The following is a 16,786-nucleotide window of genomic DNA, read 5'->3' as shown; positions in this document are numbered from 1 at the left end:
CAGTTTAATCTGATGAAAAGCTTATTTTTCTCCTTGTGTCGTGTGTAGTTATCAGGACCAGATTTACATTTTTCTAAGACCTGGACCAAAGCACAATTCTGTGCCCCTAGCCTCTGAAAAAGATTATGATTTTTGTTAACTTATCTAATGTGTTGTTAAGAAAAGGTTAGTCATCTTCCCTATGTTTGTAAATGTAGAAACACTCAAAGCCATTTTTTTAATGTTCCGGAGAGTATCCGAGTTTCCATCAAGTGCAATGGAAAAAGTAGCATTGCAAATTTAGCTCGCTATCAAGTCGAACAGGGTGGTGTTATAACTTCCTCGAAACTGTTACATGCAACAGCGTACTGTTCATACACTAATTACAGGATTCCAAGCCATTGTCAGAATTTTTTGTTTTTCACTTTTCGAATAAGCTGATATTGATATCAGAAATGGAACGGAGTTAAAATATGGGACATTTCCCTGTCTCGACTAAATTTACGGGGACGCGGGACACTCGGGCCCAAAAACGGGACACTCCCGTTTTTTTACGGGACGTATGGCAGGCTTAAGCGTAAAATAAAATTTTATTGTTGAAGTATTCATTTCCGATCCTTCTGCGTTTAATTCGGGAATTTCCCGAGCACTTCTTTCACAGCATGTACATCAAAACTTCCACTAGAACGGAAATTTGAACTCAGCACTTGAAATAGTAAGCGTTACGTAGTCTTCGAAACCCCGAGCATTAAGCTTCTTAAATTTGACAAGAATTTTTACGCTATTGCTGGTGTTGATCCTACAGAATGCTTACTTGAAGAGTAGCAACAAATGACTGAACTAAACTGTTATTGTTGGAAAACCAAATTTTAGTTGAAGAACCTTGTGTTTTACATCAAAGGTAAGAAATAATACTAATAATTTTACTAATGTAATTATATATGTACTATTAGTACCGGCACCTATGACCTTAAACCCGTCAAACGTATGAGTGATAATGTCCCTCGGTGTCGCCAAGTCGACGAGCATACTATTCACGGAAAATATTTTCTAAAGTACAGAATTGCTTATTTTACTTCAAATAGGCTATAAGCATAATCCACACATTAATTTGTTCTATAACTATCTCAAGCTAAGGTAATTTTTTTTAAATTCATTTAATGCATTGAGAACTTTATAAAGGTCTTATGTTGAATGTTGTTGTATACCTTAACGTGAAGCCTCTAGTTCGCCCAAGGAAAGTCTGAAATCTGAAAAAAATCACTTACAATGTGATCACCTTAGTTGTATCAATAGTATACTAACAAATAGGTCAAAAACCCAGGTGGGTTTTAAAGTGGGTTTTTTCAGGTGGGTCCAACCCGAAAAAAACCACCGGGTTTTTTCGGGCTGGGCCCACTTGGGCAAACCCTGACATGATGTGTCGCATCTAATTAAAGCATGGTAGCTGAGCAAAACAGTTAGTATATTTGTTTGTGTATCTTTCAATTTCTTAGTACTAAATTCTTTACTCACGTCTTGTACACGTCCAAGCTTTCGAAATGTGATGTTGTACTGATTATTACCTTGTTCAAGCAAAAATATTAAAATGTCAACATCCTCGCCTATTATCACGACGTTCCTACAAGGATTTAAAGACTTGGCTACAGCAGTTTTAGCTATAAGTGCGTCAGCATCACTTCTTGCTTGCTGGGTTTTGAATTCCAGCTTGTGTCAAATGAACCATCAACTCACGGGTGAAACAATCCTTATTTTTGAAATTACCTAAGAATTTATCTTTTTTTGTTAATAATGTGGTTTAATTTGTGAATAACACCAAAGCTGATTGAACCTTTGACTCACGTTGCTCCTGCTCAGCGGCTTCTGTACAGTTTTCAGTACAATACCCATAAAAAATAATTGTTGCTTTCGTTCCTGAGTTTGTGAGTACATAGGACACATATGAGTTGTGCACGTCAACGTATGTTCCATGTTGTGGCCAAACAACATGATGTAGAAGCCAGCCTCCATCTATAACGTACACAGTGTTTTCAATTTGAGTTTTAAAATTTGTCCGATATTCAAACATGTCGTACAAAGCGGACTTTTTCGTTTTTCTCATGGACATTTCTCTGAAGAGAGAAAGTGAATAGGGTGCAAGCTCGTAAGCAAAAACACTGCTGGAGTTCTTTTTCGGACTTCTACTCATATGATTCAGTTGAAGTATGGTGTTTGCAGCCAGTAGCTCATAACGGGTACGCACTACATGGTGAATTACGGATAGTGGGATGACTTTATCTTTTTGTTTAAGTTTCACATTTCCAAAAGTCCGTTCAAACATTGCTTCCATAGCAGCCAATTCGATTTCCTTAGATTTATCAGTTGACCATTTCATTACCTACTATGCCAGTGCTTAGGGACGCGAGCTCCGGATATGAAGGGAATGGAGAATGCTGGCAAAACCAAAGCAAGAATTTCTTTAGATGTAATATATCACGCGATTGACTGCTTTGGTACAGGTCCACATGCCGACCAGTGTGAAGTTCTTGCCTATCTTTGTTAAATAATTTTTCAAGACATTCTCGTAAGTAGCACGCTGCTGGCATACTTGACACAGACCTAGATATTATCTTTTCAGTCATGCCTCTCCCATGGGTCAGTCCACCGCCGCTTTTCATTGCTCTCGCTGAAACCTGCTCAATCGTCATATCAGACCATGTACCACTCCAAAATATATCTTTTCTACGAATAGTGAAGTAACCGTCTCCTGTAAATAGCTGGAACTCATGAAGATCTATTTCATCCTCGAACCGCAACATTTCTTGTAAGTACAGATGTGCGTATTTGGCATACAAAAGATGCTCAGCTGCATAGGAGTATGGTAATATTTCTCACATGCAGTGAAGATGAAGATTCAAGTCTCCAGTTCTTTCGAATTAAAAGATGCATAATTTCTACAAGCTGAAAGTACAGAGAGAATAACTTAGAGATACTGCTTGTTTCTGCAACAGCGTCAATAAATAACTTCAGGTCATTTGAAATCTTGATTGACTATGTTTGAATGTTGAACAACTACATCAGTATCGATATCTTCTTCAGTCATCAGAGGAATACAAACATCTCGCAATTGACGCACAAACTCCTCAGTGGCGTCTGATTCATTAATTAAACAGTATATATTGCAATTGCTAAATGTGTTTAAAAAATGAGCTCGCAAAGAACGAACAATAAGAATGGCCTGACTTTATCTGTGGTATGGAGTTACTAGCATACACACAAGACCAAACTTCTTCAATGGCACTACCTTTCATTATATATGCAACTGTTTCCATAAGTGACATTATAGTGTGAAAACCCCCAAGTCTAACAACCACTGATGGTAATTCACCAGAATTTTTACATGTTGTTACAATGTCACATGCTTTAGAGTACAAAGGTTGATCCAACGTGACTAAGCACGCTTTTTTGCTTATTTCCTGCACATTCTTTGCTGGCAAACATAAGCGCCGAATATACAGCATTCATGTTTATTGGCTAAAGATTAATGACAGGTTGAATTACTACTTAATATGCTTGGTACTTATGGTTGTTGCTTGTCACCAACTGCATAAATCCATTCCAATTCGGGCAAGTTGGTGTCTTCAACCACTTGAGAATCATCCATGTTACATCGTACAGAAGGTGGATTTCAGTTTGGATATTCAGAATACGAAGGTATCTTATATCTTCAATGATTAAATCCGAAAGGCCATTACCTTTGCGTGTGTACATTAAAAGTGGTATATTCCATTCATTCTTTGACAGTGTAAGTTTTCTGAGCCCAGGTATTGCTCAATGATATGCGAGCGACTGAATATGAATGAACAACATTAGGAGGTATCCTCGTATCAGCAAGAATAACCAAGGAACCCGCTCCATGTAATATCCTGTAACTATAAAAAGGGCTGTGAAAGTATGTACGGTTGTCGAAAAGCAGGAATTGTGTGCTCTAATTTATGTCAGTGTCGAGGAATTGGATGTGTGAATGCAAAATCAAATGATGGAAACCATGGAGATGAACGAGATAATGATAACCTCCTTGATTTCTAATAAAATAAGTCCGAATGGACTAGTTACAAAAATGTTCTTAAGGTGTATACTAACGTGTAATGTAAATATTAAGTTGATTTGAAGAATACTAGGAGGAAAATTGCATTCTAGTTATAAACAAGACATTTTTAAAAAATTACATTCAAATGACTATTGTAGTTGAGAGTGATTTTAAGTGTGTGAATTACGATTTTCTATGAATAGGAGACTGTCAATTTCTGCTACTTTCTAATGCTGTCAATAAATGATTTTTGTGTTATATTTAAGTGATGTAAAACTATGTATCATAAAAGCTTACTCCATTCGGAAAAACGTTGGCCATTTTAAGAGTAAATTAATAATGATGATAGTGAAAATGGTGGCTGAGTTTTGCTAACATACGATAATTATCAGTGTTGCAAGTTTTAAAGAATTTATTGCGAAATTCACGTTTTATCCCGAAATTTTGGGTTTTGCGCTTTTTCCACAAATTGGGCTTGATTAATATAAGTGTTACCTCGTTCGAATTTACGTTTCTTAAGATTTCCAATGATATATAACTCTTGGTCCTATGTGATAAAAGAAGGTGACTAGAACCGCGAAAGTGTATGTCACCTTATTGCACTTTTGTACAAAGAGGTCAGAAAGTAACATAAGTTATATTTTCTTCTCGGCTTGTATTGCACCGATTTGTGTCATTGTTGGCTATGATTGAGATAAATATCAAGGACATCTGTTGTTGGTGTTTCGTTGGTGTGCAATAACTGTCAGTGTTGCAAACTTCTCTTGATTTCTGAAAATATATCTTTTTAAAATAAAAAAGTTGTTTTCTTCTTCCTCTTCTTCTAGAAATTTAGCCCGATGGGCATATATGTTATTTACTTAGATTTTCTGTCTTTTAAGGTTTCCAACCATATACGATTCATGGCTTTGTGATAATTAGAACGGTAGCTAGATGAATAAACATAAAGGGTGACGATTTCCATAAATTCCTTGTCGTCGTCTAAAGATGGCGGACATTTTTCAAAATTGCGGGAAAAGCTACAGTGGGATTTTAGGGGACTTTTCGTGTTATTCTTGACACATCCCGCTACTTCCATACCAATTTTCAGCTTGTTACTAATTTGTTCCTTTCTCAATCCTATCTTTACTGGACTACTAAGGGTAAATGCATGCTGAAGATACCTCGTGATCGAGGCCGAGGTTTAAGTCACAGTCGCTACCTCGATGTCTAGGTCGCGATGGATGAAGGGCGCACACAGCGAGGAGGTCGCACCCTCGCTGTTAAGTACTCAGTTTAAGGAGAAACACTGCTGTGACGCATATGAAATTATTCAGTCAATGCATAAAAATCACTGCGAAACTACATTTTGAAATTGAAAGGACAAAACAGTTTATAAATAGGGATGGACGTGAGACGAGATATGAGAAATGCCAAAGTCTCGTCTCTTGTTTCGCAAAAATATTTGTTTTATCTCTTGTTCATCTCTATCAATATTCTAAATCAAAGACTTTTACTTTCATTCAATTTTCTGTGAAGATATGCCCTCTTTCAGCACTCAAGTGAAAAAACGATTCCCAGTAAAATTTAATAAATAAATAAATCAGGTATGTGTTCAAGTTTCGAGGTGGAGGGGGTATTAACTGCAGCAAATGAAGTTTCGGTACTGCAATTCCATTATTCGACGTTTCCTCCCTATGGATATGTGCCTGTCTTCACAGATATTTCTTTACCTTATATCAACAACAAATTTAGAAGAAACCCTTTTTATTAATCTCGGAATTGGGAGTGTGGTGTGGGGGGGAGAGCGTGGAGTTTTTAAGCATAGATATGTTTAGCAGTAGCTACCTTTTTTCTTTAAAAATTCTACAATTTACGGACTTCAGTCCGAAACCTCCCTCCTTGTGACCGCCACTGCCTTATACAAGAATAATTCTCCAAATAAATACAGTATAATTCTCAAATAAATAACTTATCTAACATTTCCATTTCAGTTGCTTTTTTCTTCCATTCTCTATTTAAAACGTGACTATTATGATGTTGCTTGTGTTTCTTATTCCATATTGCTGGAACATTTCTCATTAGTTCTGTTAATATATCTTTCATAATCAAATATAATAAGGGTTCTTGTTCATAGACACACACAATCCTCTGCAGACGAAATTCTAAACATATAAAGATTTTATTCCGTGCAGCGCTTCAGGTAGAGCCAATGAGAACACAAGCCACAACGATGCTTCCACTGAACTGTAACCGCTCAGTGTTCGGGTCGTGGTTCGTGGTCCTACCAATAAGTATTCTCCTGAGACCTGAACTTACCTGGATAGGACGATGAAGAACCTCTCCAAGAAAGGGTTACAAATTGTCTCCAAATCGCTCGTCGGTCTCAATGATGAGGTGAGCATTAGGCGCCGAGAGGTTCGGATGTCTCGTCTCGAAAACCGCACGGACGATCAGACGGTCATCCAGACCATAACGCACACAAACATCATTCACACACACAACGAAAACGCACTGGATTAAATAACACTATACTTATTTATTAGAATACTAATATATATAAAAAAAAAATTACGAAGAGGAATGAACACAACATTTAACACAAAATATGTATAATAATCTTCATTACTAAAATCACATTTTGCCTTTTTAATGCACTGTAGCCCTTTTTATCACTTTTATATAGAAGATTATAATTCAGATTTCACTGCAAATGCTTCTCTCACACCATTGACGCACTTGGGGGATTAGCACTGGGGGAAAAGTTGCCGGGATAATCCCACGTAGAATCCAGTTGCTGCGCCAAACAATCCTGAAGAGTTAAGATGAGTCTTCAGGAAAATATCACAGTTTCCAAAGTGGAATGCTGATTTTGGAGGGTGTGTTTAAAACTTTTTTGGCGCACAAGGTTTATGAACCTGGGACCTATTGATTGGGGCTAGCCGTAAGAAAACGTCCTTCACCGGCTAATAGCTTATGCCCCTTAACATAAAGTCAGACTTAAATCCCGACAAAACGTGCGTGGTGGCTGCACACAATTCCAGAGTCAAACTCCCCGAGCTCAAAAGTTTAAGATGCAAGCTGCAATGGTTGACTGAAGAGTGTTGGCAGTTCATTCTAAAAACCACTCAGTTAACTCACCTGTATGCACATACAAACAGAATACGTAGTCCACTGCCAACGATGCACGAGACATTGTGATAACTCGGGCGTGAGAAAGTACAGATAAGGAACTGCAAAACCAATGTGACTGGCGTCACTCTGGTCACTCGAACACCTGGTCAGCTAGTATTTCCATAAATGATTAAAGAAAGCACTTAATTCAGTTCCAAATAACTGCAGAATATATACTGTGCATATAATAAGTCAGGGAGAAACACTGAGAAGATTCATCACTCACTGAAATGTTCTCACCAAAAAGCAATGTTTTAAATATAGCAATTCCCACCGAAGAAAGAACTTATATGCGTCGCAGAATAAAGTATAAATCGAAAAAATAATCACTCTCTTTACGAAATATACAGAGCGTCCATAAAAATACTTCTATAACCTGGTGGCGGTTACAGATGGCGCCCGGCGTGTGGAACGACCTGTCAAGTACACACGTAGACAGGTTGAGAACTCCTGGCCGTATAATGAGATTCAAATAAAATTAGGTTCTTCACCAAAAATTTAAATCAGTTAGTTGGCAGCACTGTGAAATGGTGTGAGACTTACGTGCATAAACGATGAATGGTTTTTCACCTGAAAAAGGGCTATTTGAAATAGTTAAACAACTTGTTCACTCAGTACAACATGATGAGGTTCCTGCGTGAGCAATGTCCAATCCAAGTGTTCCATGAAGTAATAAGATCCTCTTGAGTGATTGGTGCAGTTGGGTTTCCTTATTTTCCGTTTCTTCACATGTTGAAACCATGCTATCTTTCTGTGTTAGATATCATCCATGGTTCTCCATCGATGAGTTGATGAGGGGAGAAGGGGAATGTTTTTCTTAACGCTGGTGTGAGAAACGAGGTATGGTTAAAACACCTGTATGATAACTTTTTTTTTCACTGATAGCGCGCGAAAAATCGTTTTTCCGAAAAAAAAACTTGTGTCAAAATTTGACGTTCATAATAATTCCAAGAAACAAGCATGATTCTGTATATCAAGAAAAAGATCGTGATTTCGTTGACATGTATGAAGAAAATTCGGTACGTCACATGATCAAATTTGACATCTGCTCGCTATGTGAAAATCGAGACTTTAGTTCGATAATGCTCAATGTAACAAATGATTCATTCTGAAACGAAGTAATTATTAGCTTAGGCGTAGAATAATAGTGGTTATTCGCTTCCAAAAACGTAAATATTGTAGAGTTACCAGAACAGGTTGGTATTATCTGCAAAAGAACTAATTAGTAAAGCGCTGAAAACTATAAGGTGTTGATCCAAGTTTCTCAAAGGTCTGAATCAAGGAAGTTGACTCACTAGTCCAAACATTCCTGAAAATAAACGGTCATTGCGTCATGAATTGACCAAAACCATAGGTGGGAAAAATGTGTAATACTACACGTACTTACACATAAAATATGCAATCGTTTCCTACGATGCAAAACTAGAAACGTGAAAAGGCCTGCAACCATAAGCACTTATAAAATGTTTCTATACATAACTGAAATATAAACACTTTTATATTCAGTAAAACACACTTATGTTCCCTGAAACATAACGTACGTCTTCCCGTACGTCTTACACGTACGTATTCCTAGCATTTGTGTGTAAACACACAAAAATGATCTCGTAGCATTGTAAAGATATGTCTCTATAAGACAAAATACATGAGACCTATGAAAAGAAAAACATGGGATACAAACACAAAAATATAGTCAGCGACATTACAACTTTCTGGTCGGCCTGAAACATCAAAATTAAATTCCCTACTAAACAATTATGTCATTCCACGAGAGTTAAAACTTTCTTAGGCATCTGCGCTACAAAATATTCAAAACGGTTTTATTGACACTAAAATTCAGTCATCGAGCATATGGAATAATTGACATAATAATTTTCATAAATCGTTATGGCTTCATGCTGATGGAAAGAAAGAAAATAAGTTTATTTTTCGGGATCTATATCGAATTCAAATAGTTTCTAGGACATACTGTAACTAAAATACAATTTTCTCAAAATTAATATGAAAAACATTACAACGCATTACCAATCCAAAAAAAAAAAAATGAAATCTGAGTTTTACGTCCCAAGGTTATGCCGGTTAGGCTAAAGGAGACGGTGATTATGAGAAATGAATGAAATGATGGAATGAAGAGAGTGGGAGGAAACGGGAGAACCCCAAGAAAACCCACGCACACGGTGTTTGTCCACCACAAAGTTCACTTGGCGGGAGCAGGGTTTGAACCCGGGACCCCATGCACCAGAGGTGAACGCTCTACCACTGAGCCACCGCGGCTCTTCATTACCAATCCAATACACATCATATAATTACCATTCATAAACATTAAAATATTCACTGAAATGTTATTAGCCAATAAAATATACAGAAAAAATCTAACCTAAGGATACACACGCTTAGTTACGGGTTACTATAAAAGAAGAAATGAAAAACTATATTTTGCGATTGATGGAAAAAATGCGGTTAGCTACGGAATATCCAATGGATTAGCCACATCCATTTTGCAAGAGATCTGCAATTCCAGGAAATATTGCCTCCCTGAAAAAAACATATATATATCCCCATGAAATGTCCTACCCGAAGAAGTTTCCCTGCGGTTGTTTAATGGTCTAAAGAAGACGAAAAGAACGTTAATCAGAAATTAAAAGAAAATATAGTAAACATATTTCCACATACATATCAATATGGGAGAAAAACGACCGTTCACCATCATAGTATCTGTTCATATAGTTCCTTCTAAAAATAAAAAGATTACTGCTTTAGTTCGGAGAATATCCTATTCACATGACATTCCTGCACATACTATTAACCAACAAGGAAATGCCTGTTTCGAACGTTTAAGGCTTAGCCTACTTTCGTTTCTAAACTTTTCGCTTCGAACGAAATATATCATGTCACATGCTGGAAATTCAAATAAGTCAAAATCGGGTAAATGACGTAAATGAGATTTAACAAAATTCCAATAAACACTTCAAAATGAAAACGAAAATCTAAGATCAACACTAAAAAAATTTAACATTGATAATTGTAAAATTTCATATTCCACGCATCAGATTACATACTAACTTTCAATTACAAATATACAAATGTATATATAATTAACAACTAAAAATTTTCTTATCCTGGGCATCTCGATACATTCTCCTTTTCTTTAAAAAATCTGAAAAGAAAATCAAACATTAATTGTGAGTCATACGTATGATAACATGTTTAAGAATTTGGAAACTGGGAAGGGATTCTAAAAAGAATTTTAAAATTTTAAACAATAAAAATATATTATAACGCCAAAATATCTTCCCACTGGCTGAGGTACGGAACTGCGCAACTAGTTCAAAATTGCTTTTCGATAAATGCAATTTCCCTACGTATGTAGAATGCGTTTTTACCGAAAATCCTAAATTCAAACATCTGAAATAAAAATTAATGACATTAAACAAAAGTAAATTATTAATAAGGTTTGCAACATTGGTATATCGTTGAATGTATGAAATACGATGCTGAGCCAAGACAGAAAAAAGAAAAAGAATCAATCAGCTGTGTGTCGTTCGTTATTCATCGACATAAACAGGTGGTCGAAAATACAGCGGTTATCTTATCAAAACAAGAAAAAGAAAGAAAAACATAATAGCTGCTCTTCGCTGAACAGTTAAAAACTAGAAGCAAAAAGGAGTTTTAAAAGGAATACAGTTCTCTTTTCATTTTTTCCGTGAGTCGTCGAAACTAAAAGCAAAACAAAGATTAAAAGAAATACGTTGCTTTCCTGGAAGAAAAATTTCTATCAACATGCAAAGTCTTGGTTACTTTTTTTTTCTTTTCCTATGGTTACCATTTCCACTGTTATTATTCCTCCTTTCATTATTGCCACTATTGTTTCGCCGATTCCTAGCATTATTCTTCTTTCGTTCAAGTTTAGTGTTAGAATTATCGCGCGAGTTGCGATTTCTGTTTCGTTCCTCATTATTGATCTGATCACGTGATCGCAAGGGTCGATTCCTACTATTTCTACTATTGTCATGTCGCGTACGACCTTGGTTCTGATTCCTGTTAATTCTCATGGTATTTACCCTTATTATACGGAAAATTTTGTTGGTTACCTTGGAAATTGGAATTTTGATTACCATTGTAATTATTACTCTGCTTGTATCTTTCCTCTCTACGACTTTGCTGAGCATGTAAAGTTTCTAATTTTTTAATTGCGGCCAGAAACTCCCTGATATTGTTACATGAGTGAAGGAAGAGCTCAGTTTTAAATCTATTAGGCAAAGTCTGTGTTACGTCTATAAGTATAAGAAATTCAGGCAACTGCGGTGTCGATTCACGAAGTTTATTAAATTGATCTAGCGCGAAATCATGTACGGAACAATGTACCTTGGGATCGAACCTAGTACTCTTACAGGTTGATAGCCTGTGTTGTACTGTAGCTTTTCCAGCGAAAGCTTCAATAAGTGCTTGTTTGATTTGATCATAGTAAAGTCGTCTTTCCTGATATTATACCAACTTAATTAAACTCCTTGCAATAAATGTGGAATGAGCTCAAACAGAGCTTTATCAGAAAGGTTAGCTAACTGAGCTGTAAGCTCTAGCTTTTGCAAATAATTGTGAATTGATTCACTGGAAGGATCACCATGAAATTTAGGAAAACATTGAATTTCCTTAAGCATGATATCAACTTTCAATTTCGTATTCTTTCTCTGATGGCTTGTGAAAGTAACGTTTTTACTACGCTTATGCCTTCGATCATATACAACCCTGATTTCTGAATCATCACTTGCACTGTCACTACTACTGGTGTCCTTACATTCCGAATAAGCCGAATCACTATAGTGCCTATTTCTAACTTGTCTAGGAGTATCTGATTCTACTCGGGGTTCCAATGCTGACGCTTTATTTTCGGTACTTTCTATTCTCTGAGCGAGCTCTACCATATTACGCCTAATTTATTTTATGTTCTTATCTATTGCCCGTATTTCAGCACGACACTCTGCGTTAGATTCAGTTTTTACTTTCACATTATAATCTATGAGTTTCGCTTCTTCGTATACCCTCTTAACGTCTTTTACTTGCCTTTCTACGCGTTCAGACATTTCCTCCATACGGTCATGCATCTCATCTAATTTATCGACTGTGTCTATATGTAAACTAACGCAGCACTCCTTATTAGTCTGACACACATCTCGGGCTGATTCCAACTGACCCTGGAGGGATTGTGTCCATTCGTGCAAACCTCCTAAAAGATTCTGGATTTTACGAACTTTTGTTTCTATTCGTTCTACGCGATGACAAGTTTCTTCAGTTTGTTGCCTAACTTCGACGCTGGTAAGTGCAGCGAGTTCGATTGCCTGTTTAGTACTATGACTGACTTCGTAAAGCTGGTCATGAATCTTAAGTATTACGCCATCGTATTTTTGTTCGAGGATTTCGTGCCTACGTTTACTTTCGGCTTCTACAGTCCTAATACTCTCCTCTAATCTTTCGTTATTTTCGCGACATTCTTTCTGCACGGCGTCTAACTTCTGACCTAATTCGCACTTTAACTCGACAAAATTTTCTTTATTCTCATCTACTGTTCATTCTAATCTAGCAAAATTTTCTTTGTTTCCCTGTTCTAATTTAGCTAGGTTCTCTCTATTTTCCTTTTTTAAATCTTCAATATTCTCTTTTAAAAGTAAACTTATCTTAGTAATCATATCTACTTCCTGGTGTGCGATTTTGGACAAAAATAAACTTAAAACGTACGATTAGAATAAAATATTCTATCACAAATTCATATGATTAAAATCACCTGCAAAGGATTTTTTTTTTAGATTACTGGTTCTAAGCCGAAAGAGAAATAGTATATTAAAATATTGATCTTATAAGTATTCGAGCACCAACGGTCTCGATTCGGGTCGGTAGTTCGGGCGTCATTTATTTGTAACCAATTCGTGTTCGGGTCGCTGTTCGTGGTTCGTGGTCCTACCAATAAGTATTCTCCTGAGACTTGAACTTACTTGGATAGGACGATGAAGGACCTCTCCAAGAAGGGGTTACAAATTGTTTCCAAATTGCTCGTCGGTCTCATTGATGAGGTGAGCATTAGGCGCCGAGAGGTTCGGATGTCTCGTCTCGAAAACCGCACGGACGATCAGACGGTCATCCAGACCATAACGCACACAAACATCATTCACACACACAACGAAAACGCACTGGATTAAATAACTCTATACTTAAATATTAGAATACTAATATATAAAAAAAATAACGAAGAAGAATGAACACAACACTTAACACAAAATATATATAATAATCTTCATTACTAAAATCACATTTTGCCTTTTTAATGCACTGTAGCCCTTTTTATCACTTTTATATAGAAGATTATAATTCAGATTTCACTGCAAATGCTTCTCTCACACCATTGACGCACTTGGGGGATTAGCACTGGGGGAAAAGTTGCCGGGATAATCCCACGTAGAATCCAGTTGCTGCGCCAAACAATCCTGAAGAGTTAAGATGAGTCTTCAGGAAAATATCACAGTTTCCAAAGTGGAATGCTGATTTTGGAGCTTAAAACTTTTTTTGCGCACAAGATTTATGAACCTTGGACTCATTGATTGGAGCTAGCCGTAAGAAAACGTCCTTCACCGGCTAATAGCTTATGCCCTTTAACACAAAGTCAGATTTAATTCCCGACGAAACGTGCGTGGTGGCTGCACACAATTCCAGAGTCAAACTCCCCGAGCTCAAAAGTTTAAGATGCAAGCTGCAATGGTTGACTGAAGAGTGTTGGCAGTTCATTCTAAAAACCACTCAGTTAACTCACCTGTATGCACATACAAACAGAATACGTAGTCCACTGGCCACGATGCACGAGACATAGTGATAACTCGTGCGTGAGGAAGTACAGATAAGGAACTGCAAAACCAATGTGACTGGCGTCACTCTGGTCACTCGAACACCTGGTCAGCTAGTATTTCCATAAATGATTAAAGAAAGCACTTAATTCAGTTCCAAATAACTGCAGAATATATACTGTGCATATAATAAGTCAGGGAGAAACACTGAGAAGATTCGTCACTCACTGAAATGTTCTCATCAAAAAGCAATGTTTTAAATATATATATACATGAAAAAACAATGATGGACTTCTTTGTCCAGTTGAATGGGAGAGAAGCAATTCTCACCAAAGAAAGAACTTATATGCGTCGCAGAATAAAGTATAAATCGAAAAAATAATCACTGTCTTTACGAAATATACAGAGCGTTCACAAAAAATACTTCTATAACCTGGTAGCGGTTATAGAACATCGATGTAAAAACGAACTCAGTTGTTCATCATCGCGACCACTAATTCACCCTTGCGGTTGACCTCTAGGTCGCGATGTAGCGTACATCTTCGGCATGCGATTACCCATTTGAATCCATTTGTGCCAGTATCGAGGATGCGACCGCGACTTAAACCTCGACCTCGATCGCGAAGTCTCTTTGGCATGTCCCTACCCCAAGTTTTTTCAGTATGTGACTTCTTAGTATATTTTGAAGCCACACACACACTCCGAAATGAACTGGGCAACACTCCTAAAACAGTTTCTGGAATTCCGTGGTGCTATATTTAATTTTGGAGTTTTCAAGTTGGTGATTTTTTGTTGTTCTACGAAAATTTTGTACAAAACATTTACCACGTGAAGTGAAAGAAAATAAAGTTATTATACTAATTTAATGGATCTTCAACCTTTTGGATGAAATTTGCAATGATATTATCCCAATCTTTATCCAAAATATCTTCTTCAGTATTAAATTTAGGGCTTTGATTCTAATCAAATGAGCCTCAAAAATATTTCTTTCGATTAAAGATGATGAACGGTGCAAGATTGTCATTGTCCTGAACTATATGTTTATACTTTTGTAGAAGCTTAGAAAGACTGGAAATAGTTTGCCTTCCCTAGTTTCCCTTATGTGTTCCTTAGTCCAGTATTAACATTTGTTTTACTCATAACTATGTAACAAACATTAAAAAAGCAACAAATTCGATAGACTCTACTGAAACACATTTTTTCCACAAAATAATTTTAATACTGCCTACTCCTTTTAGTATTTACAGGTGGTTTAGCGATTTATATAAATTTAGTGATATTCACAGATTAAATTACTGCCAGAAAGAGAATTTCGCAATGGAAGGTCCCTTATCTGCGTTATTAGCAAATATAGTTATTGTTCGGAAACGAAGTTGAAGGAGTTGGATAAAATTAATTCAAAATTGAATTTAAGGCTTGAGAATAGACCTTAAGCAGCCTCAAATTGAAGAAATTTACGTAAAAAGAAAATATCTTAAAATTTATTAGTGCACTTAATGCTAAGTAAGGTCCATCCTACTGTTATAAATAACTTTATGTTTAGTGTCGGTGATATTCGCTTTTCATTACAAGTGATGCTTTTGTTACTACAGTCACGTATTGGTATAGCTTAAAATAATTTTTGTTGCATTGTTTCCATTAGAGTTAGAGCATCTCAGCATTGACCAACTTTTTGCATAAGATTATATAAGCCTACTTCTTATTACTGACGAAAGAAAATCGCGCATTTTGTCAGAAATATTCATCACTGAATTCATAAGAATCACAGGAGTAGTCTCAGGCTAGCGGGGAATTTTCAATCGTACGTTTATCACGTGTTGGGTAATTTTCCATCTAATAAACAAGTAGGAATGTTGTCAGTAAGTGGCAGGTTGTTTTCACCCAACTTCACGCGTATAAGCGACCTACACAAGGAGAAAAAGGAAAACAGGCTTCAAAATCACCTAAAAGCGGTTTACATAATAATAGTTATATCAGCCATGACGCTTATAAGCGCTCCACCCGCTTAAGATGTTAATATAAACAAAATTAAATCTATCAAGCAAGGATAGTTCCCAAAACATACGTGAGAAGAACGAATACTATAATAAGCAATAATATTGTAACGAAAAATAACAGCGGTAAGTACACTCAGTTCTACAACTTGCCCACAAAGCTACTAACACATAATTTTAAGACTCTGTATAAGTTATTCTCTGTGTTTTAATTTAAAGACCATTACAATTGAAAATTTGGGCCACTTACGCCAAATATCAAACACTAATATAAACAGTGGAATTCTGTATCCAGCTCATGAAAGTTGAACTGAACAGGTAATAAAATGCGTGATACCGCATTGTAGTGCAAATAAAACTTTTCTTAACATTAGTACACAGAGTGATTTTAGTATTCTAACAACCAAACAAAAAAACAATATCCCTTACATATACAACAGGAGAATAAATTTTATATTTTAAAATGATACTTAGACTTACTTCTAATTTTCTAGCTGCTTTTACTTTTCGTGTAGCCTCTGTTGCTTTCTGAACAAGTCCAGCAAGTGAATCAATAAAATGCAAAGCTGCTTTAAGTTGTGAATCAGTCAAGACCCACAGGAGGTCATCCAAAATTAAAACTAAGCGGCAACCCATAACGAAGCAGTCTGTAACAGAGAATTTATTAATTTCCCTCTATTTCTTTCATTAAAAAAACATATTTACCATAGAAAAATACGTTTACACATTGAAGTATAAAATTATGACTTGACAGGACACAA

At 36.3% G+C, this 16,786-nt stretch overlaps 1 protein-coding gene across 8 annotated transcripts in view; it reads right to left on the bottom strand.

The window, feature by feature from the left end:
• The window catches only part of LOC145670290 (bridge-like lipid transfer protein family member 3B), a 549,193-nt gene that overhangs the window by 451,530 nt on the left and 80,877 nt on the right, over positions 1-16,786 (bottom strand). For all 8 annotated transcript variants that reach the window (XR_014128253.1, XM_081738747.1, XM_081738745.1 and 5 more), the window contains exon 5: positions 16,506-16,672. Coding sequence is in view for 7 of the 8 variants with exons in the window: in XM_081738747.1 (XP_081594873.1) it covers positions 16,506-16,672 (167 nt within the window). In the remaining variant the exon portion in view is untranslated. The remainder of the gene's footprint in view (positions 1-16,505; positions 16,673-16,786) is intronic.

The sequence above is a fragment of the Thermobia domestica genome, chromosome 14 (genome assembly GCF_964235325.1).
Source record: "Thermobia domestica chromosome 14, izTheDome1.hap1.1, whole genome shotgun sequence".
Classification (NCBI taxonomy): Eukaryota; Metazoa; Arthropoda; class Insecta; order Zygentoma; family Lepismatidae; genus Thermobia; species Thermobia domestica.
Note: the sequence above shows the minus strand (reverse complement) of the source record. Positions and strands in the feature narration are given on the sequence as shown.